At 43.9% G+C, this 24,054-nt stretch overlaps 1 protein-coding gene across 1 annotated transcript in view; it reads right to left on the bottom strand.

Moving 5' to 3' along the window:
* The window catches only part of MEI1 (meiotic double-stranded break formation protein 1), a 68,691-nt gene that overhangs the window by 42,670 nt on the left and 1,967 nt on the right, over nt 1-24,054 (bottom strand). The window contains exons 2-16 of the mRNA XM_022596485.3: nt 22,342-22,465; nt 21,230-21,280; nt 19,102-19,175; nt 17,673-17,778; nt 16,945-17,148; nt 15,605-15,735; nt 14,653-14,767; nt 13,715-13,831; nt 12,631-12,730; nt 12,369-12,503; nt 8,475-8,589; nt 7,661-7,752; nt 6,717-6,858; nt 5,011-5,122; nt 780-840 (exon numbers count right to left, since the gene is read on the bottom strand). Coding sequence (XP_022452193.2) covers nt 780-840; nt 5,011-5,122; nt 6,717-6,858; nt 7,661-7,752; nt 8,475-8,589; nt 12,369-12,503; nt 12,631-12,730; nt 13,715-13,831; nt 14,653-14,767; nt 15,605-15,735; nt 16,945-17,148; nt 17,673-17,778; nt 19,102-19,175; nt 21,230-21,280; nt 22,342-22,465 — 1,679 coding nt within the window. The remainder of the gene's footprint in view (nt 1-779; nt 841-5,010; nt 5,123-6,716; nt 6,859-7,660; nt 7,753-8,474; nt 8,590-12,368; nt 12,504-12,630; nt 12,731-13,714; nt 13,832-14,652; nt 14,768-15,604; nt 15,736-16,944; nt 17,149-17,672; nt 17,779-19,101; nt 19,176-21,229; nt 21,281-22,341; nt 22,466-24,054) is intronic.

The following is a 24,054-nucleotide window of genomic DNA, read 5'->3' as shown; positions in this document are numbered from 1 at the left end:
ACGCAGCCAAAAATAAAATAAATAAATTTATTAAAAAAATAAAATAAAATAAAACATAGAAACAAAAAAGTCCTCCTGGGTCAGGAAAGGGCTGAGGAGTACTAGAAAAAGAGGAAGCTGTTGAATCCAAAATGGGTAGCTGAGGAGAACTACAAAAAACATCTAAAACTGTGACTCTGAATCCAGGTGGATCCCTGTATTCCCTCCTGAATGTTGGTGTTCTATTCGGAGATATGGAAGGAGAGCTAGACGCTGCACTGAGGTCACCCTGAGGACTGCAGGCAGTAACAAGTGGAATCTGCTGAGTAAATGCAGACAGGTGGCAAATCAAAAATGGGAAGGCACGGAATGCTGTCCTAGAAGCCTAAAGAGACAGACTGAGGCAGCAACCTCTCTACTTTGAACAAGAGAGTCTCTCCTCTGGAATTGCTGGGCTGGCAGCAACTAGAACACGACTCTCTCTTGATGGACACAGCATCGATTACCCTGTGAGGGCCTTGGTTTCCTTGTTTGTAAAATGAGGGGTTAGACAAATGATCTCTAAGAGCCCTTCCAGTTTTGATGTTACAGGTGCCCATCCAAGTATCACATGGAATGAAAGTCGTATCAGAACCAGACAAGTAAAAGCTACAGGAGCCCATCCAGCTCGTACCATCAGCTGCTGAGCAATTCCCACACTGTGTCAATCCCCCCCAAGGTCCTATGACTAAACCACACCAATCAGAAATTTCCACTTGTCCAGTCAAGAAGGACACTTGTCCCCTTGGGACCATACATACCTCAGGCTGCTGCAGAACCTGGCCTTCAGTTCCAAGGTCAGTTGTATGAAGGATGAGGCAGCTTGGGAGAATTGAGAAGAAAGCAGAGAGCAATTTAAAGTAGACTTTTTAAAGAGACTCCCAAGTCTGGGTGGTACTAGTTCTGGAGTCACACAGACCCGGGTTTGAAATTTGCTCCATCACTATCTAGAAATGTGGCTCTGGAACACTTATTTAACTTCTCTGAGACTCAGTTTTGATATCTATACCTCGAACGTTGTTGTGAAACTAAGTAAAATAAATGAATATAGAAGATCTAACAAATACTTAGCTCAGAGTAGGTACTGAGTAAAAGTTCATCTTCCTTTCTGATGAACAGTCTACATTAGCTGGTGACCCTGGCCCAGGCCCCTGCACTGTCTGGCTCTCCTAGTTGCCCCGCTCCCACCCCGCCCTGCCATGCAGCTCTCTGTCAAAACTGACCTCTGTCCTGTCCATCCTTGGTCCCTGTAAAAGCAGTATTCTTGACAAAAGCTCCCACTACACCAGCTCCAGGGCTGGGGATAATCTTATTCTATTGCAGGGCTTCTGGTAGGGAATTAATCCCTCAGTTTCATAGTAACTTTCCAGGACAGCGGTTTAACCCATGGCTCCCTCAGCAGGGGAACGCCCAGTTTGCCTGCTGGAAGGGTTCCTCGTAGTACAGACTCTCAGGGATCCAGAGTTTCTCCACCCCCGACTTCAGGTCTCTACCCCCTCTTGGCTGGCAGTGCCTGCTTCCCTCTTTTCTCTTGCAGTTTGGGCCCTGACCCTGTTCTCGCTGGCTTCAGGCTACATAGACCTCCCTGTAATCACACTTTCTCTATATGCCTTGCGCTCTGCACCACTGCCCCACCAGAGATCTACACTTCTGAAGCTGTACCCATTCAGCACCCCAAGACTGGATTCTCTTGGCTCTTGAAGTATGGCAAGCAGAAAGAGCAGATGAAGGGAAGGAAAGGAGTATACGTCAGTTGTCACAATGACTAAGAGGTACACTCATTCAGGAAATCTACATATGTTGCCTCATTTCACTCCCATTATTATCACCATGTTCTAGTTGAGGACATTGCAGATAAGAAAATTAATTTGCCCAATGTCAATAAACAAGGGATGTTTATTACACAACCTATATGTACTAATCACAAAGGTCCTACTTTTTCCCCTCTTCCACACAGCCTCCTACCGTCTCCTAGAAGTTCCTCCCACTTCCTACATGGAATAGCTTCCTAAGGGTTTCCTGTACTCTGTTCTTTTCCTGGAGAGAACAAAGATACCTCTGAACAGCGACAAGGGACCTCTCCAGGATGACCCAGACCATCAATCAGAAACTCCCTCAAAATCCCACATCAAATATACAGACAACTGCAAAAGGTATGCCCCTCAACTCCCCAGCTCTGGATCCTGGCTCCTCTCCTTTCCAAGGACCTTGCTCTGCTGAGTACCCCTGCATCTCTCTACTGCTCCTTCATATACACTGCTAACGGAATAAGTGTTTCCAGTCTTAGGGGGTACTAAAATCCTTCGTAACTCCATTTCCCCTTCCAATTACACCCCCAGTTCTCACCTCCCCCCCTTACACCAAACTTATGGAAAGATTTGCCTATTTTGTCTTCACTGCCTCACCTTGCACTCACTCTTCAACTCACTATAGTCCGGCTTACACCCCAACCACGCACAGCAACTGCTCTGGCCAAGGTCACCAACAGCCTACACGATGCCAAGTCCAATGTACATTTTTCAGTCCTTGTCTTACTTGACCTCTGGGATGCATCTGACACTCATGACCACTCCCTCATCTACAAAACTCTCTTCACTTGGCTTCCCTAATGTCATCCCCTTCTGGGTTTCTTCCTACCTCTCCAACCATTCCTTACCAGTGGACTTTGGAGTAATCTGTTTCGCCTGACCACTAAATATTGTACTTTATTTTGTCTTGGTCCTTTGATCATCTCATTTTACACACTCACCATGAGGAATCTCACCTGTTCCCCACTAGAGACTCAGCCCCACAAGGACAGGGGTCTGTTTTGTTCACTGCTACATCCTCTGCCCTAGGACAGTGCCCTTCATGTAGCAGGTACCCAATAAATGTTTGTTGAATGATTGAAAGGCTGGATGATGAAAACTTCTATATTTATTGTAAAGAAAAAAGTGCTGCCTGCTATTCCAGTTCTACAAGGATCAAGCCATTAGCCAATGCAGTTGCTCAGCCCACCAACAGTGTACCCTGAGAGGAAGTCAGGATGGGGAAAAACAGGAAACATTCTGCACTTTGGATATACTGGCCCCTAGATAGTTAAGATGGCTATCTAAGGGAAATTTTCAAATGACCCCAGATTCTTGCATCTTCCCATACACAAAAAAAGGCACTAAAATCATTAACTTGAGATGTCCGTTTTTTGTGACTAGCAGTAATCTTTTTATGATTGACTACACGTTTTCCAAGCAAAAAAGTTCATATATATTGTGGCTTCCTGCTTACCTCTTTGGAGCAGTTCCTCAGAGCTATCTGAGAGGCTGTCTCCCAGGCTATAGTCCTCAGCAAGGTCCCCAAATAAAACTTAACTTACAACTCTTACATTGTGCGTTTTTCTTTCAAGTGACACTATATTTAAGACCAGATGTTTCCCATGACCTCAGACATAGTCAATTACCGACCTAAAAGCTCCACTGGGACATCTCACAGGCACCTCAGAGGTACCCTGATCCAAACTGATCACACCCTCTACTGCTTTCCCAAACCAGATCCTCCTCTAGGGAGCCTCCTCTCAATAAAAAACACCACCACCCACCTAGACGGCAGCCAGAAGCCAAGGCATTACCCTAAACTATTCCCTCTCCCTCATGCCCTACATCCAATCATTCCACCACAGCCCACCCCCCACACACACACACATACTACCTTAGTTCCTAACACCAACCTGAGTTAATGCAAGAGGCTGAACTTCTTGCCTCCAATCTCGCCTCCCTCTAACTCATGGTCCGCACTGTTCCAAGAAGGATCTTTCTGAAACAGCAATCTGAGCCTGTCACTCTCCTTCTTTAAGACTCAGTGCTCCCAAGATAAAGTCCAAATTCCCAACCTGGTCAACAAGGCCCTTCATGACTGAGCCCTGGCTACCTCTCCATGGCAGACTTCCCACTGCATGCTATGTGACAGGAATAAAAGAAAAGACAGTAAATGATAATGATAAGGGGCAGGTATAGCATAAAGATTAAGAAAGCAGGCTCTAGAGCCAGATTAGATTCCCTGAGTTTGAACCCTGGGCACACCACTTCCTGTGTGACCTTGGGCAAGTTGTCCAACCTAAGTGTCAATGTGCTCATCAGCAGAATGAGGATAGTCACAGTACATACTCCTTAGTTTTTCTGAGAATTAAATGAATGAATACATGTAAAGCACTTAGAACAGTATCTAACACATAGTAAGAGTTTGATATTATAAATGTTAGTTATCATTAGTTATTAATTATTACTACCATTCTCTCTACTCCCTTTTCTGCTTTTGGCTATCTCCCCTTCCCATTCTCACCATCACTACCACTTTCTGAAGAGGATAAAGGAGACTCTGACTCTGATTCCTGGGCTTACTCTGCAAATTGAGGTATTTATAGGATGAAAACCGAGACGTGGGAAAGGAAGGTTTATATTTTGAAGAGAAAAAATGACGAGTGAGGGAAGAAAATAAATACATGCAAGAAGACCTGGAGAAGGCTGAAGGAGTCAAGAGCCACTTGGGTTCAATTTTAGGAAGGCATTTCACTATAGTATAGTTAGACAGCACTTTCACACAGAGTGCTACCTCTCTTCTATAAGGCACTTGCAAGTACACAGGACATTTTTCAGTTGTCACAATGACTGGGGATACTTCTGTCATTCAGGGCTCAGGAGCCAGAGACACTAAACATCTTGTGAGGTCTGAGGGAATGTGGAGGATGAGAGTAATTAGGGGAAGGAGGTCTGTTGTGGGCTCTGAACTGGAACCTTCTTGACATTCTCAGAGAAGTGTCAATTAATTTGAGAACTGCCTTTAAGGACTTTTGATTGATGGATGATATACCCTTCCACTCAACACTAGGCAGAGTGTGGATGTTGATTCTGAATGAATACGTAAGCCTCCCATCCACAGGTTATGCACTCTTTAAGTACCCTGAGCAGCTGCCTAAGGCGCCTGCCTCCCTCCCAACTTCCCCACTTGCCTGCTGCCTACCAAGCTTCTTGGAGAATTCCTCCTTCATATGGGGGACGATGACAAAAAGGCTGTGCAGAACTGAGAGGAAAACCTCCATCAAGGCTGGATGAGTGGCCTGTTCCGAGTACCTCTGCAAAGAACCAAGAGGGAGAGCACAGTCCTCCAGGACTGAGCCTCTGAAGAAGAAACAGCATCAGCAAAAACTGCATCATCTAGCAATGGGAGACTAAATTCTTCCATTTCACGGGCACAAGAAACACTAGGGGACCTGAAGTCACAAGCCTGCATCCAAGGCTTACATCTTCTGCCACTTGATAAACTGTTCAAGATTCATTACCGCTCTGGGCCTCTACCAAAGAGTAAAACAGAAATAACAAGTCCTACCTCCCAGAAACAAATGATATCTCATGTGTAAAAGGCACTTTCTAAACTGTAATGCAGAGTGACGCTCATGCTTCTAACATATAATAACTTAGTTTACAAACTTCCTTCACGTTTCTTTTTCATGTGATCATTGAACAGAATCATGAGGCAGCCTGATATGGTAGACAGAGCTCTGGATTAAGAGTAGAGAAATCTGAGTTCTATTTCAAGCTCTGTACGAAGTCGCTGTGTGCCCTTGGGTCAGTCACCCCCTCCCTTCTCGCTGTTTCAGTTCCCTGTGTATAAATAGGCAGGGCCTCAGGGACATGGTTCTTACAGATACTTTTCATTTGGTTTTCAAACCAAGTTTTTTTCGACTAGAAAAGTAATACAAGCTCATTAAAGAAAATGTGTAAAATACAGAAAAGTAGAAAGCAAGAATAATACAGTAATTCTATGATCTAGCTCTAGATCTAGCTCTAACGCTCCATAAATCTAGGAGGAAGGCAGAGCAGGTGAGGAAGGGCTACTGCTAGTGCGAGCCAGTCAGGGCTGCAATCCCAGGCTCCTGAGAGCTACCCACCTGAAGACCCTGGCACGCTGCCTCAGAGGCTTCTTCAAGAAAAAGAGGCTCTCCTGTCAGAACCAGAGGATGCTCCCCTGCTGCCACCTACTGTTCCCAGTGGGTATTTTGGAGGTGTCCTTTCCCAACTAACAGTGGCTCCTCACAGGCTCACAGGATATCCAAACCTCAAAGAGGACAAGACTCACCCAAGGTCATCTGGGCAGTCAACAGCTCTGGACCCCGCTCTTCCTACTATCTCCATCTCAAGTCAGCTCAAACCCAGGGCTCTCTTCAGGTCTCTCACCTGTCATTTTACAGAACTCACATATGTGCTCCTTAGTGAAGCCTAGATCAGACATTGACTGCTACTCTTTACTAAGCAGAAAAACACATAGGTTCAAACCTCAGAACTGTCATATACTTGCTTTACAACCATAGAAAAATGACAACCTCATCTTTAAATTGGGGGAACTGATAGGACCTATTTCACAGGGTCACTGGGAGGGTTAAATTATGAATATAAGGCATTTATCACTTCATAAACATTACCTATTTATTATTTTATTATTACTGCTTTCTACTTTTTAAGAGGCATCTATTAATCTATTATTTACAACCAAACACTGTACTGTGATTTTAAAACCAAAGGAAAAGTGGCTGCAAGAACAACACTGCTACGACTCTCAGAAGGTCCAGCTGAGCAGTCGAGTCACCGTCTTGTGCCTCTCAGCCTGGCTTGCTCTCACATTCTTCTCCTCCCCAAGCTTCATGCTGTCCAAGGCTCAGGAAAACCCACCATCACCATGGGGATACACAAGGAGTCACAGGCACTGAGAAGAAATTCTGAGAAGGCCTCCAAGGTGTCTTCTTTCTCAGCACTGGGAGCTGTGAATGGATTCTCCTGGGCCGAAGGCTCGCTCTGGAATTCCACAGCCAACCTAAGAAATCAATGTGTGGGTATATCTACAACTACCTATGCAACAAAAAGGTTAGAAGCATCCTCCTAGAGGGATACCTGAGCTCAGGGCTCAGGGAAAGTATCCCAACCAGCAGATCTGGAGAAAATTCCAGACGCCTCAGTGAGGGAGAACCTGGTCTTTGGTCACCTCTTCAGCTTCGTGCTCCCTACCCTCTCTCCCATAACACATGACTCATCCACCCTACTACATGTATTTCCCTGAATATACCATGCTGTTTGCTGTTTCACATCTCTTTGCCTTTACATATGCTGCTCTCTCTACTTGGAATGCCTTCCCCAGGTTTGTGACAACGTAATGAATTCCACACATATAAACAAAACTGTCTCTTTCCCAGGAGACTGTGAGCTCCTTGTGGGTAGGAGCTAATCTGACTTACCTTTCTACTCCCACTGTCTAGCACCAGGCCTGGCACACAGTAGATACAACAAATATTTGTTCATGTGAACTGAATTAATCCAACAAGCATTCAGTGAACACCTATAGCACTAGGTTACTTGGGAAGAGGAACAAAGCTGAGTGAGATACAACCTCATTGCACAGTAACAAAAACTTCGTCAGGAGGGAATCTTTAGAAACCTCCTCCACATACCCATTCCATACCCCACACGCATCCCCAGCCTCCATCCCAGCCAAAGTCCTCTCACTACGCAGCAAAGCATCAGAAACCAAGTGTTGCTTCTAGAGCTTCATCCTTTGTCTGATTCCTTTCTACACCCACCCTCCATACTACTACCTCATCAGACCACAGAGGGCCCCTCACCTGCAGGCATTTCTAAATCCCTCCAGAGTGCTCAGGAGGAAGCTTCCTCTTCGAAGAATGGTCTTCTCCGAATCTCTACTGGAGGCATGGCCCTGAGGTGAGAAGGAAAGAGGAAAACCTATTGGTCAAGTACCTACTCCGTGTTCTGGTCTTTGCTTAGAGGACTACAGACTTCTTCCTCTCACACTGGAGTCTGGCATTCCCATACACCTAACAATTTCCAGGGGATCTTAGGTACACCTCCACAAATCCAGCCATCTAATAGCTCCTTTAAAAAATGGTAGAAGAGGGGCTTCCCTGGTGGCGCAGTGGTTGAGAGTCCACCTGCCGATGCAGAGGACACGGGTTCGTGCCCCGGTCCAGGAAGATCCCACATGCCGCGGAGCGGCTGGGCCCATGAGCCATGGCCACTGAGCCTGCGCATCCGGAGCCTGTGCTCCGCAATGGGAGAGGCCACAACAGTGAGAGGCCCGCATACCGCAAAAAAATAAAAATAAAAAATAAATAAAAGACAAAGTGGGTAGTAGGCTTGGGTACAAACACCCTGGGATTTACTATCCAAACTCAGGTCCTTGCTAGCTTTGGACCTGAGAGAAAAACTATTTAACCCCTGCGACTTCAATTTCATAATGAGGATAACGATTATTAAGTCCCACAGTTCCACAGTTAGGAAAAAAAATAACATCTCATTGTAGGCGTGTGTGCATGAGAAAAACCTATAAAGTAGCATATAAAGGTAATGCAATGTACTAATTATCTTCCAAAAACACATTACAGCATGATCTCCAGAAGAAGCGGGCTGTAGTGCACTGACCAGGGGCCTCCAGTTCAACGGGATCTGGGAAAAATCTGCACACCGGCTCAGCATGGCTTTGAGCAAGGCCTGCAGCTCCTTGTACAGCACAGGTAGAGCACTCTGATGATCCTTCCTGCACCCAGAGAGACAAAGGTAAGCCTATGGTGAGGTAAGGGTACTCCGAGGTACCCTCAGGTTCTCAGGCAATGGGGGACAGGTGGTAGATCAGAACACGGGTCCAGGATCTGATCTGATAAAAACCCTTGCTCCAACATATATCTGCTGCATGACTTCGTGCACATTCCTCATCCTCTCTAGCCCTCAGTTTCTTCATCTAGTCAATGAAAGTTAATAGTACTCTCCTCATAGAATTATTCTAAGGATCAAATTGGATAATGTATGCCAAACACTCAGCATGATGTTTGCTAGTTAGTAAGTCCTTATAAATGACAGCTAAGACTATTATTATTGTTATTAAAGATACAGAAGGTTTTCTCACTGAGAAGGGCCTCCCAGTGAAAAAAGTACTATCTAGAACAAAGGTGGTCACTGTTCTCAAATAAGTGATAAACTGTCTTGGGGACGAGAGATCAAATTTGCTTTCTGTTTCCTTGATGAGGAAAATCAGGATCAATAGGTAAACGTTATCAAAGACCCAGATCTTATTTAAAGAATATAAGGAAGAACTTTCTAAGAGTCAAAACTCTATAAAGGGGGCTTCCCTGGTGGCACAGTGGTTAAGAATTCTCCTGCCAATGCAGGGGACGTGGGTTCGAGCCCTGGTCCGGGAAGATCCCACATGCTGCAGAACAACTAAGCCTGTGTGCCACAACTAGTGAGCCTGTGCTCTAGAGCCTGCGAGCCACAACTACTGAAGCCTGCGCGCCTAGAGCCTGTGCTCCACAAGAGAAGCCACCGCAATGAGAAGCCCGCGCGCTGCAACAAAGAGTAGCCCCCACTTGTCGCAACTAGAGAAAGCCCGCGCACAGCAACAAAGACCCAATGCAGCCAAAAATAAATTAAATAAATAAATTTTTAAAAAAAGAAGAATGAAATAATGTCATTTGTAGCAGCATGGGTAGACCTGGAGATTATCATACTAAGTGAAGTAAGTCAGACAGAGAAAAACAAATATCATATGATATCGCTTATATGTGGTATCTAAAATAAATGATACAAATGAACTTATTTACAAAACAGAAAAACAGACTCACAGAAAACAATCTTATGGTTACCAGGGGGAAGGGTGGGGGGAGGGATAGATTGGGAATTTGGGATTGACATATGAACAGAGAGCAATCTGCTGGGCCTTCTAACAGGCACTCCGTTAATTGTATATAGTGAAGGCTTGATTTCCCCTTTCCCTCTTCATTTCTGGAAGCTCTAACTTTCTGTCCTACATTGACTGTCAAGCCCTGGTTCTGCCATCTTTAAATTCTTTCAGCAGTTCTCACTTTTCATTCCTCCTTCCCGTTGTGCTCCCCAGAGACCCTCTGAGCCACTCCACCTCAGAGGGACCACCTCAGTAAAAATTCTGAAAAATTAAAGTCAAAAGTAAAATTATCTAAGGATTAATAACCAGCCCCCTACCCACAGCTCTCCACAATTCTGACACAACCAGCTTTCTGGCTTCTTCATGTACTACTCCCCTTCACACAACCTGCTGGCCAGACTGGCTACCGTACCCTCAGTAATCCCTAAATTTTCCTACCTACATGTTTTGGCCAACCCTGGTCCTTCTACAAATCTAAATCTCTCTCATCCCTCATAGCACAGCTCAAATACTACCTCCTGCCTGAAAGGTGCTAAAGGTGCTACCAGTCCCCAATAACACTGACCTCCTGGGAGATGTCCAGCTCTGCATGGGAACTTCTGATTGACTCTGGCTCTTACTCTATGTCTTTGTTACCCCGTTGGTTTACTCATCTCACCCTTGTTGGGATTCATGCCCCAGATTTAGAGATTCAAATCCAGGAAAGGACAAAAGGGGAAAAGAGACAAACTGAAGCCATTATAATGTAAATGCTATTCTTTTATTCAATTTTTAGAAGCAACCAAGAGTCAAGTGATGTAGACTTAAATATAGTTACAGAAGAGACTATAAATGTTAACAAACTTTACAATATAAAATTAAAGGTATAGGGAGTTCCCTGGTGGCGCAGTGGTTTCCACCTGCCAATGCAGGGGACACAGGTTCCAGCCCTGGTCTGGGAAGATCCCACGTGCCGCGGAGCAACTAAGCCCGTGCACCACAACTACTGAGCCTGCGTTCTAGAGCCCGCAAGCCACACTACTGAGTCCATGTGTCACAACTACTGAGCCCGCATGCCACAACCACTGAAGCCCACGCACCTAAAGCCCATGCTCTGCAACAAGAGAAACCACCGCCACGAGAAGCCTACGCACTGCAACTAGAGAAAGCCCGCGCGCAGCAACGAAGACCCAACGCAGCCAAAAATAAATAAAGAAATTTATAAAAATTTTAAAAATTATAAAATAAAATAAAGTCCCCAATGGACATTTCACTCCCCAGATCTTCCTTTTAAAATAAACAACTAAATAAAATTAAAGGTACAGCTGACATTGAGAAGTAGACGGTAAGGAGGAGAAGGGAAAGAAAGAGCTGGGGTGCTAATATACTCAGCTAACGAAGTAGGGTGTCAAGAGATACTGCTTCAGGTTGAGGGAACAAGAAACACAAGTTTTAAGTATATTATTTAAAATTTTGAAAACATAACATCAATTAACATAAAATAGTAACTAGGAAAAATGCCAAGGAAGTGTAGAGAAGACAAAATAATGTGACCTAAGTCTTGTTTTTCTTATTGGCAAGTCAATGAATAATGTTCTAAATTGACAAATAAAGAAATAGCATTACAAGCATATTGTTTAGATTTAGGGAGATAAATCACCAGAACTAAAACCAAAATGAGTTAAAATTAGTTTCCTTTAGGAAGTGGGGACAGGGGGCTGTTCCTTTTCATTATAAACCTTGTGCGTATTTTATTTTTTATCGCTTAAATACATTACTTTGTTAGATTTTAAAAAGGGAGGGCGTGGAAACAAAGTAAAATTTTCTATATAAATAAATATGGGTTATCCTCCATTAGTTTTTTCAAGATATCAAGCATCTTACTAAGGAATGATTTCCCATCATGACCCTAGGATTGCTTAGTCTCACCATCCATTTTAACATCATTCATATACTGAGTATCTATTAGGAGTGAGGCATATAGCAGTGAAAAAAATGACATGGTCCCTTATCTCCTGGAGATTATTTTATATAGTGGAGGAGACACAGAACAAATGAATAAACAAGAACTGTCAAGTGTCTGGTAGCTGCTGTAATAGCCAGATGGGTCAGTTAGGGAAGGACACTCTGAATGAGACCTGAATGATGGGAAGAGTCCAGTCATGCAAAGATTTCAGGGAAGAGTATTTTGGGCAGAAGGAAAAATTAGTAGAAAGGAAGTGGGGGCAAGGTCTGGACTAAAACAAATGACCTAGTTTTAAAAAGTTACATCCACAAAATAAATACAGAATAAAATCCTATTTTAAAAAAACATGCAGAGAATTGGAAAGAACTCTTCCAAATTAAAAATATGAAAGCAGAAATAAAACACTCAATAGTAGAGTTGAAAATAAAGTCAAGAAAATCTCCTGGAAACTAGTACATAATGACAAAAAGATAAAAAACTGTCAGACAAAGAAAAGAAAGAGATGACCAATCCAGGATGCCCAACAAAAATGGCAGTTCCAGAAGACAGAACAGAGTAAACAGAGCAGTGGAAGAAATAATTCAATGAAATTTCCCTGACCTAAAGGACAAGTATCCCCTGGAAGCTGCTCTGGCCTTGACAGGCCCTCGGGTACATGCAGGGGTGGAAAGTTCAGCCTGTCTGGGTCTCTCACCTCAGAAAGGCAGAAATGGCCTTCACTGCCTCGGCAGCCACCTCCAGCACAGGGCTGTTCACTGCCTCTTGGAGGGCACGGCCAGCATCTCTGCACAGGGCTGAGCTTGGGAACAGCTTGATCTCCTCTGGCTGCCTGAGAAATTGTAAATGAGAAATGAGTGTGTGAACTCCTATCACTGACCCCACCAGGAATAAATACCTCACTTCTTTCCTTCTCCAGTCTGGCCCCTACAGGCCTGACGCGTCACTACTTTGCTCACCGAGTCAGGATCTGAGCAAAGAGCAGCAGGCCCTGCTTGTGCAGCTCGGTGTTGTTCATCCTCAGGATTCCCTGTAGGCTCCTCACCACTGACTCGATCCCTAACACAAAATGACATGGCAGAGGCCAGGGATCAGGGCTTGTTGGCTTCTTTACTGCCTTCCCAGGAGAGATGAGAGGCTCTGGACAGCACATATTTGCTAGCAGCCCTCATGGAGCAGTCCTGACAAGTTGAGCTGATGGGACAGGACTGTGAGATCTTTGAGGGAAGGCCCTTATCTGATTCATCTCTGTCTCCCCAAACCCAGCACAACCCAAAGCACGACCCTGGCATTCGAGGTATTTAGTCAATACCTACCGGCTGAGCTTCACCTTCTCTACTACACGCACTCCTATTTCTCCTCAAAGAATAAGGTAGGACATCCACTCCTCCAGGAAGCATGCCCTGGTCCACTCAGGCAGAGCTGTGGGCCTCTCCTGAGCTCCTACATGTCTTGTACCTCCCCTCTTGCAGTCTTAATAAGCTTGCTTATATCTCCCTCCCCTTCCAGAGGACAGGGACCACATTTTATGTATCTCTAAATCTCTAGGTTCCAGCCTGGTGCCTGGCATAGAATAAGAACACAGAATATATGAGTAACTAAATGTGCCCAGTCTAAAAATCTAGATGTGATATAAAGTCCCAGACAAGAAAGGTATCACCAGGAAAGAAGAAGAAGGGACAGTTTCAAAAAACTTTGAAAGGATAAATCAGCAAAACTTGAGGACTAACTAGATGGATAGATATCTGGGGCACAGGAAAAGACTGAATCCAAGGCTGAGTAAAGTTGCTCTTAAGGTGCAACAGGAATTCATTTAGTGGCCCTTCTCTTGCTAAACATATATACTGCCAATCAATGAAGAACAGAACTGTTTGGATATCACTGCTTGCACGTGGAATCTGGTAATGAGTTTGGGCTGATGGAAATGACCAGACCAGCACCCCTCTCCAAGGTGTAGGCTGGCCCCCTGTCACTGCTGTTGCCACCTAACTTCGAAGTGCTGTCCACCTGAGCCAGAGCTAGTAGAGGACCCACAATACCAACCATACACCGTGTGGCACTTGGAAAAGAAGAGTGGCTCTTCTGCCAGAAGTATCAAGCAGTTGTAGCTGGACCAGACAAGCACTTCACTGGAAGAGGAAAGATGCTCAAAGAGGAACTCTGGCCAGGGAGAGAGGGAGAAAACAATCAATGACAACTGTGTAATCATGATCCCTTAACTAATGCTATGGTCTTGGATTTATTCAGCATCTCACACCTGTCACTTCATCTGTTCACACACCCTCTTGATGAGACATGATCATTCATTCACAGATAAACCTGGAAAATGCCCTCAGACTTATGGTGTAACCTTATCTTTTTAATAGATGGGGAAACTGAGACCTAGAGAGAAACAGTTGGTGGTAGAGGCGGGACTGGAACTCAGGTCCCCTAATTCTCAGGACGGGCAGCAGCATGATACAGAGAAAAGAGATTTTAGAGCCAGACAGCCTTGATTTTGTATCCCTTCTCTGCCAATGCCGAGTCTTGCTGATTTAAACCAGTTATTTCCCTTCTCTAGTTCAATTTCCTTATTCATAAAATAGCAAAGATGAGGACCTAAATGTGGCAACATTTGCGATGCACCTCAGGGCATATTTCCTGGCTCATAACAAACCTTCAAGACACATTAGTTCCTTTTGCCTCCCTGGTCCATGGGTCTTTCCACCACCCCACGCTAGGTGTTTATTCCTAGATGGTCAAATTAATGACAAAGTTCAGTGACAAACTGCTCAAGGTCATATTAGAAATCTGTAGCAAGAGGATTCAGACTTCATGAGGTCTATTTCCTAGAGTCTGTCATATACAATGAACATGCCACCAACCATCCCTCCAGTATGCATATCAAAGAATTCCCAACAAGACTGCTGCTGCTGCTACTCAAGGGTCTCCAGGCACAACTCTGGGGTCCTCAGAGGAGAAAGTTAGAAGGGGCCTCCTACCTGGGATGTCAGCATGGATGAAGGCTGGGGCGTGCTTCGCTGGCGAGTGGACCAGTACTGCAGTTATACAGTGGGCGCTGGCCACCTGCAGAGTCTCATCTCTGGAAAGGAGAAGCTGGAGAAACAGGCAGCAAAATGTGTCACAGTCACACCACTGACAGGACCAGAGGGAAGCAGCCTGAATGCCTCAGGGCAGGAGCCTGATTTGTCTCTGAATCCCTCACACACTACTGGTGCCAGGCATAAGGATGGTGCTCGGGGAGAGCAGTTATAGATTATGGAAAGGAGTCTCTGTCAACAGCAGCAGGAGAGAAACAGAACAAAAGAACACAATGGCACTCAAAGAACACTAACATCATCCCCAAGAAGGGCTCAGGCCTTCATTGGCAAAAGTACTTTCACAGCCCTCATCTGGTTTTGATGTTTCAACAAGCCTGGGACATAAGGGAAGGTTCTGCTATGAGCCTTGCTTCAAAGAATGTGCAGAAAAGAGTTAACATTGCAGGCCTGAGACTGTTATCCTTAGAAAGTCCTGCCTGCAAGGTTGGCCACTCACTGGGTTTGGGAAGTTGAATTTCAGGAGGGTTCCCAACCCTCCAAGAACTGGTAAAAGTGGCTCACTGTCACTAAACTATTTGCACAAGCAATGCAGTTTATGCTGAACCCACCCCTACTTTCTTTCTGGGAATCTAGAATTTTGGTATGTGCTAGGCAGAGGGTGCCTCTATAACCAGCCAGCTCCCAATTAAAACCTAGGGCACAGGTTTTAACTTATCCTTTCATGACTGAAAGAAAACCAACTTTGAGCCTTCTAATAGCATATTGTTTTGGCCAGTAAGAAAATACTTAGGAAATCCTGGATAGAAGGAGTGGTAGATAAGGAAAAAGGCCCAGGAAGCATTCAGGTTCCCTTGTTATTGAACCCAGAGACCACGAACCACAAGACAACTACCTTTTTGAGCACCAAAGGCAGTGAGGTCTCTCCTGGTGGCCCCTCAACACTCTCAGTACTTTCCACCAGCGCAGATTTGTTCATGATCATGGACACAAAGAGGTCATACTTTAACAGCTGCCTCAGCAAACCTAGAAAACAAAGGGGATGGGAAGTGAGGCAAGAGGAGCATAGGCACCAGAATACACCCAAGGCAGCTCCTCCGACATCCCCTAGAAACTTCTTCATGTCTCCATAGATATTCCTAAGTATTTTATTTTTTTTAATGCTATTGTAAATGGGACTGTTTTCTTAGTTTCTTTTTCATATTGTTTGTTGCTAGTGTATAGAAACACAAGTGATTTTGTATCCTACAATTTTACTGAATTCATTTATTAGTTTTAACAGTTTTTAGTGTAATTTTTAGGGGTTTCTATATATAAGGTAATGTCATCTGAAAACAGAGGCAATTTTACTTCTTCCTTCCTTTACTTCTGTCTCTTATTTCTTTTTCTTGCCTAATTGTTCTGGCTAGGACATCAAGTACTATGCTGAATAGAATCCCACCTTTTTCTTTGCAATCTCCACGAAAGCATGTACCACAATGGACTGTGTCCACATCTGTCCTCCACATTGGGCTATGAACTCCCACAGATGAGAGTCTGGGTTTGATCATCTTTATGACCCCAGAGCCCAGAACAGGGCCTGGCTCAGAATGAACACTCTCTATGTGTGGCTGAACTAGTCATAACAGAGCTCTTGGCCCAAACTGTGAAAAGAAATTGTTGTTACCCACAGACCATGCTTTTCCCTGTAGCTCCTGCTCTGAAACAGGTCCTCACCCAGTCACCAATCACAGTGCCCATTTGCTCTATCCAAAATACGAAAGCTCCCTGCTCTAAAGCATTTGGTAGATCTCGTGTATTTATGTAAGGAAGTAACAGGAGAGGCTGAAAGGGTACACTGAGCTTCAAATAACAAGCAGAGAAACTTGGACTTCACTCTGGAGGCCAGAGGGAGCCATAGATGATTTTCCAAATAGAAGACTGACAGGATGCAAGCTATGCAGTGTGAAGATTAATTTGGCAGCAAGTACAGGATGCACCAGGGCATGCAGTAAAGACCAGAGGCAAAAAAATTGCTGTCACACTTTTCTTCCTCTTCTCCTTCCAAAGATGACGTTCTTTGGATACCACACCCAACATTAGGCATCTTTCGCAGTCTGTGCCTCTTATCTCCCAAACCCACAGCTTCTATCCTTTGCAAAGCAGCAAACCTCCCCACCACTAGTGAGCCAATATCTCAAATCCTCAAGCAAAACCTCAAAAGCTTTCTCTTTTCTCTCCAGTCCCATGTCTTACCCAAGCAGTTGATCTTTAGCTCCTTTGTCTGGGCACCATCCATGGTGGAAAGGAAGAGAGGACACAGTTTCTCCCGGAAATGGCCCAAAAGCATCTCGGCTGCAACTGGTGAGGAGTACAGCTTCCCATAAAGGTAGCAGACAGAAGCTTGCACCCCCTCACTGGGGTATACTAAACCTCTCAACAGATGTTCCATCAGGTCACCTATCCAGAAAACAACCAAGGGGCCAGGGGAACCTCACAATGTCAACTGCTAGATGACACTCCAAACTGTTGCCCTGAATGGAATAGTGATGGTAATCCCCTACAATGCCCCACAATACATGATTTCTGGGAACTTAATCAAAAGGGAAAATCAAGGCTTAGAGAAGTTAAGTGATTTACCCTTGGATAAATACTCTGTGAGATATTTATCTGCTTTTACTGATAGAAAAAAAGTGCTTCTATATTCCAGAATTAATTCTTCCTCCCACCTGAAAGGAAGGCTCATAGTAGGTACTTAATTCTTTTGTGTTAACAAAATGAATTGAAGGAGCCCAAGACCAGAGTTGAGAAACACTTTTTTTCCAATTGGCCAACATAGAACAGATTTTGCAGATGGGGAAACTAAAGCCTAGAGAAGGAAAGTAATGACTTCCCAGATGTACACAGTGAATGGACCACCCAGATGGAAGTGTGATCAAAACAGGTGAAAGGGTAGTGGTAGCTCTTCCCCAGAGGTCACTCACTGTGCTCCATCACAAGCTTGTCTGCCAGAGCAGGGATCGCATCCACCAACTTGCCGAGAAGGGTCAGGGTGGCCAGGCTGCCTCGCATGGAGGGCATGTTACAGAGCTACAGAGAGTGAACATACCCTGCTCTATAAATTAGGATCAGGACAGATCTCCCACCAAAATTCATCTTGCCCTATCCACACCAAACCCTGTACTGCATGTGTCTCTCACCACAGTCAGTAATCAGCCTCTTTAGCTAAGTGTCTATATCCCCTATTGGACTGGGAAGTCCCGAAGGAAAGGGACTGAGTCAGATTCCTCTCAGTGTCCTCAGTACCTAGCTCAGGACATGTTTGTTAAACTAAATTAAAATTAGTATATTTTGCCTCCTATGGAGCCAGAAACTGGGAGGTGAAATTTGGGAACATCATAAAGATGGAATTCTAGTTCATTCCAAAAAAAATTGATTATCATCATCATTATTATAGCTACTATTACTGAACATTCTATTTGTCAGGCACTATGCTTGATGCTTTACAGGCAGAGTCAATAGTAAATATTTCACCTTTTCTATTGACTAGCTGTAGTACCTTAAGTAAGATTCTTAACTCTTCTGGTGGGAATTAATACGAGGACCAACTTCATAGGGTTGTTGCGAGGACTAAATGAGATAGTGCATGTAAAGCGCCAACATAGTGCCTAGCATATAGAAAGTGCTCAAAATGTTAAGTGGCATAATCATAATGATAAATGTTGATATATATAATTATAAATTCAATCATATGTTAACCACATGCAAAGTAATTATAATGACATGATTATTTAACATTATTTCTAATTAAATGTTGCTCTTGATGGTGTTAAATGAGCATTTGTCTTCCTTTTGCAAAAAAAAAAAAAAGTGACTCTGATTTTTTTTTTTTTTTTTGTGACTCTGATTTTATTCCTAAATCTTAAACACAATGCAGAAGCTGCTTGTTTAACTGATATCTATGACTACATTGAAGAAAGCTGGTTAAATATACCTTCTCAGTGTTTACCTTAGATGCTGATAAAAGCAAATGCCTTCAGTACAAAATAAACCAAACAAAAATACTAAGCCAAGACATAGTGAACATATTTCCTTAATAAATTCATCAAGGAAATCTGTATTATATTTAGGAGGATATAGAGAATGGCCATGGATGATTACGCCAGAAAATGGACTTCAGCACATGGAGGCAGCATTTGGGAGACTGAAAAGGGAAGGAAAGAAGCTACAAAGAGTACTGGAGCAGAAGACCCAGGCCCTAGCTCTGGCTCTGCCACTGACTCAGTGACCTCAGGCAAAGTCCCTTTTCCTCTCTGGATTTCAATCTCCCCATCTATCCAAAGAAGGGTTGACCCAGCTCTGACATCTGAGGATTCTGAGGGGTACTCAAGAACCAACAGCTACTTTACTGACCTCTTTGTGACACTCATACAGCAGGCAATGAATGGTCTGCTCTAACTTCAGCTGAGTTGTGAGCTGGATAAGGACTGAGAAGACACAATAACATTACTAATCAGAAGACAACCCATGGCCCAGAGTTCATTTTTCATAGTCCTTCTAATCAAAGTCATTTGCTTGTGGTAATCGGCATTAGTCTTTTCTATCTCCCCCATTCTTCACTGTTTTTTATCAATGGTTGACAACTAGGCTATACATTAGAATCACCTAGGAAGCTTAAAAAAAGAAAAAAAAAACTAACACCCAAGTCCCACCCCAGACCAATTAAATCAGAATCTCTAGATAAAGGGTCTAAGCATCTGGATACTTTTTTAGTTTCCCAGGTAAGTCTATTGTGAAGCCAAGGTTGAAAACTACTATGTTATTTCTACCTTTTTCCTTCCTCAGAATTTGCTACTTCATATATGAAAAGAACAGAATTAGGAGTTAGTTCCTGTGCCAATAATTGGCGATAATATTATCACTCAACCCCAAACCTGCCCTTCTATACAATTGTTTGTGATACTTCTGCTGGTGTCTTTGAGGAGGAGTAAAGAAGAGGCTGGCTCTGCAAGTCTGGGGAAAGCTGCAGACTAGATCTGGCTGCTGCTGAGGGAAGGCTCTGCCACCTCCAGGGTAAAGAAGCATTCTAGGACAACACTCACAGAAACAGGAAGCCAGGAAGCAAACAGGAAAGAGTAAGGAAGGAGCAAGTCCTTCTCCCTCTAGCTTTGCAATCTCCATCTAGTATCCACCACCTCAGTGAAGTTCCTGGGATCTGATGAGGGTTCTGCAAGCTATGCTGGTACCAACCAGGAGCAGATGGCTTTAGGATTATAGCCCCACTCAAGAGTGGTCTTGAGGAAAATGGTGAAGGGAAATCTCCCCACCCCTGCCAGTCGTCGGACCTTCGAGGGGTACATCTGTTTGTCCACATTCTCTAGACTGAGAGATGGGCAAAAGTACATACAGATCATATTGACTTATCTGTCACAGCTAGCAGTTACAGCTGCTAACTGCGTGCCTGGATAGTCATGGACCCAGCAGCAGCCAAGCAGCATCCTCTCCTCAGAGGTCTGTGTTTCATGTATGGGGTCCTTCCTCCAAACTTGTAAGTCTTAATAATTCCAACCTCTCCCTTTGTTTCCCTATCCCTAGGGGTGGAAGCTGTTTTCAAAAATTGCTACCTCGGTAAAACTTGGTTCGCTTTTGCCTTCAGTTATCTAGTCAATAATTCTTTAAAGGTTTTTTCTGTTCAAATAACTTGTGTGGTTTATGTTTCGTGACTATATTCTAAATGATACAGTTCTTGCTCTTTCGGCAAGAATCCTCTCATCCCAGGGACTTCCCTAGTGGCGCAGTGGTTGGGAGTCCGCCTGCCAATGCAGGGGACATGGGTTTGAACCCTGGTCCAGGAAGATCCCGCATGCTGTGGAGCAACTAAGCCCGTAAGCCATGGCTACTGAGCCTGCACTCTAGAGCCCACGTGCCACAACTGCTGATTCCACGTGCCTCAACTGCTGAGGCCCGTGTGCCTGGAGCCCATGCTCCGCAACGGGAGAGGCCACCACAATAAGAAGGCTGCGCGCTGTGGCGAAGACCCAACGCAGCCAAAAATAACATAAAATGAAATGGATAAGTTTATTTAAAAAAGGGAAAAAAAGAAAAGAATCCTCTCATCCCAATGCTCTTGTCTTCCTTCTTCTTGAGTCCTTTATAGGTAAACCCAGGCACTTCCACAGCTTTAACCACCACCTATGTGCAGACAACTTCCAACCAACCAATATGAATGTAATAAAAACAGAGTTTTGTACATGTCTCTGTAACAGCACTCATCAGCCCTTGTTATTTACCAGACAATCTCTCTTCCAGATTGTAAACTCTTACAGGATAGGGACCATGTCAGATACAACCCTAGTGTCTGATACAGTACGTGGCACAGAGTAGGTGTCCAAGAAAGAAATGCAGAATTAATGATTGATAATTGAATTTTCTTTATCTGTCTCTAAAATGGAACATTTCATCAAGGTCTCAAATAATCAAAGCTGCAATTCAGGCTAATATCCCCGGCTTCAAATGCTAGGTACACACAGTTTAATCTTACCTTCAATACAGAGGTCTGTTATACTCCCATCCTCCACATTGCATAACAGTCCTTGAGCAGAAGGAGGTAAGAGGGGGATGGTTAACAGATAAAAGAGAAACAAATCCAGAAAGGCACACTGTGAATTCTAAGACTAACAGCAGCTTTAAGCAATGTCCCAGCTAAATTCTATCCTCAGCACCAAACCCCAGATTTTCAGTAACCCACTCTGGCTTTGAAAGGATAAAAATAGTCAGTATGGCACAGCACAAAAACTGTGTGTTCTGGAGTCTCTAACAGACCTGGAGTAAAATTCCAGTTCTGCCAGCTGTTAGCTGAGACCTCCCTGAGCCTTGGAGATCATCCTCTCTCCCTTAAAAGACTGCCCTGGCAGTTAAAAGCCTGAAAAGCCTCCAGCAGAGAAAAGCACCCAATTCGAGTTAGCTCCCTTCCTCCCTAAAAGGGCTCATTCCATAGGACATTATAATTGTATTAAAAGAAGGGACCTTTTGGGCTTCCCTGGTGGCGCAGTGGTTGAGAGTCCACCTGCTGATGCAGGGGACATGGGTTCATGCCCCGGTCCGGGAAGATCCCACATGCCGCAGAGCGGCTGGGCCCGTGAGCCATGGCCGCTGAGCCTACGCCTCTGGAGCCTGTGCTCCGCAACGGGAGAGGCCACAACAGTGAGAGGCCCGTGTACCGGGGGGGAAAAAAAAAAAAAGAAGGGACCTTTTAATCCATCTCATTTTACACATGAAGAAACTAAGGTACAGAAGAGAAGAAGTAACTCAATCAGGGTCACACTCAGATCAGCAGACTCCAGATCTGACCTCTAATCCTGTTCAAAGACCACAGAGACTGGACGTTTTGAAAGATCACACATTTCCTACATTCATCTTCACACTTTTACTAACCTCTGAGCTGTGGTAAAGCCAGTTACCATACAATGCATCGTGTATCTTAGAAAGGGGACAATTTCTTCATTATTATGACAAAACAACTTACTAGTAAGTTAAACTGTTACATCGCAAAAAGTCTAAACTATGGTTCCAAGACCATTTCTCCAAGACCCCAAAAGCAAATGTACAAGGTATACATGCAAAATTCATGCCAAGTTTTCCTTTCAATCTCACCGAAAAGCATGCTTATGAAGTGGATACAGACTCTCTGATCCTGAGCCACCAGCTGCATGACCAGGGAGGCATGCCTCATGAGAGCATCTCGGAAGCCGGACAGCATGTGCTTCTTGCGCACCAACTTGGAGCAGATGAAGAAAAATATTCAATAGCAACCAAGTCTCAGCCATTCTGAACCCAAACAAGTGTAATTTCCAAATATAATTACAAGATAATACTGGTAGAATCATCTAAACTATGGAGTATGAAAAAGGGCATCATTTACACACAGGAATCCATGTGTTCAAACAAAGGATTATACAAGAGTGAAGGTTCCTAATAAAGTATATTTACATAGCACTTTACTGTTCACAAATCACTCATTTGTCGACTAGCTCATTTAAGCCTAATGAGTTGGTAAAGCAAGCAAAAACAGATATTATTATCACCATTTTGGAGATGAGAAAACTGAGGCTCAGACACCTTCCCAAGGACTCAAATCTAAGTATCCAACCAGGTGTTGTCCAAGGTCAGGGCTCTTTCCACAGTCTGTGAGAGTGATACTGGGGGCCATTCATGAGCCTCACTGAGGTAGGTAGAGAAAAATTCATTCTTCCTTTCAATGTAGATATAAATCTTCACACTCAATTCACCTCCCTATACAGGGAACTGGGTAGCAGCTGTGCAAAGTACTCAAGACAATAGCAAAACGTAGGTCAAAAAAGGGGTGTGCACCGAGGATAGAACTGGAACATGGGTACAACTGACTACATCACCCCTTCGACTGGTGAAAACTGAAGCTAAGAAAAGTGTGTTCAATAAAAGGTGGAAAAGTTGCATCTCTTATTGCCTCTAAAGTGTGTAATTCTCCTGTTCTCCTTCACCAGTTCCTCCCACATAATGCATTAAGCTAGTGATCTAAATGAGTTACTCAAAAAATTTCCATGACGTCCCTTCACCTGACAGATTAAATCCAAGCTCCTTAGCTTGGACTCAAACTCAAAGGAAGTGATCTCAACCCTGGCTCTCCAATCTCACCTCCCTCAACTGCCCTTCAAACACATTCTGATTACCTCCCCAAACTCATCCTTGCTAATCCTTGCCTCCTGGAAGAAGCTCCCCCATTTCCTCTAGCCCAAATCTCACCCATCTTCTCAAGCGTAATTCAAATGCTTCCTCCTCTAAAGAACCTTTCCTAATTTCACTCCTTAACCCACACAGCACTTGACCACAAATATGTCCACCTTCTAAATTCCCAGGAATGCGTTCTCTTATTTTCTTCCCTACTTCATTGTCTTATTCATCTCTATCTCTCACTGTCCAACAATGGCAGCCTCAGAACTCTAGCCTCAGTGATACTGCAGATGTTACCAGCTAGCCCAGCGGTTCTCAGAGTATATAGTCTTTGGATCCCTGAGGGTGCCCAAAACACTTTCAGGGGATCCACAAGATCAAAATTATTTCCGTATAATACTAAGTTGCTATTTGCCTTTTCCACTTATTCTCTTACAAGTATACAGTATTTTTCAAAGGGGGAATGTCACAACAGATAAAATGCAGAAATATATGAGAACCCAGCTGTCCTCTATTAAGCCAGACATTAAAAAGATTTGCAAAAATGTAAAACAAAGACATTCTTGCACTCTTTTTTGTTTTGAAAATAGTTATTTTTATTTTTTAAATCATTTATGCCACAGAACTGTACACTAAAATAGTAAATTGTATGTTATC

Source organism: Delphinapterus leucas, chromosome 11 (genome assembly GCF_059928025.1).
Source record: "Delphinapterus leucas isolate spDelLeu-1000000601 "Yukka" chromosome 11, BTC_Dleu_Yukka2, whole genome shotgun sequence".
NCBI classification, from domain to species: domain Eukaryota; kingdom Metazoa; phylum Chordata; class Mammalia; order Artiodactyla; family Monodontidae; genus Delphinapterus; species Delphinapterus leucas.
The sequence above is the reverse complement of the archived record's forward strand: the minus strand, read 5'-3'. Positions and strand labels throughout refer to the sequence as shown.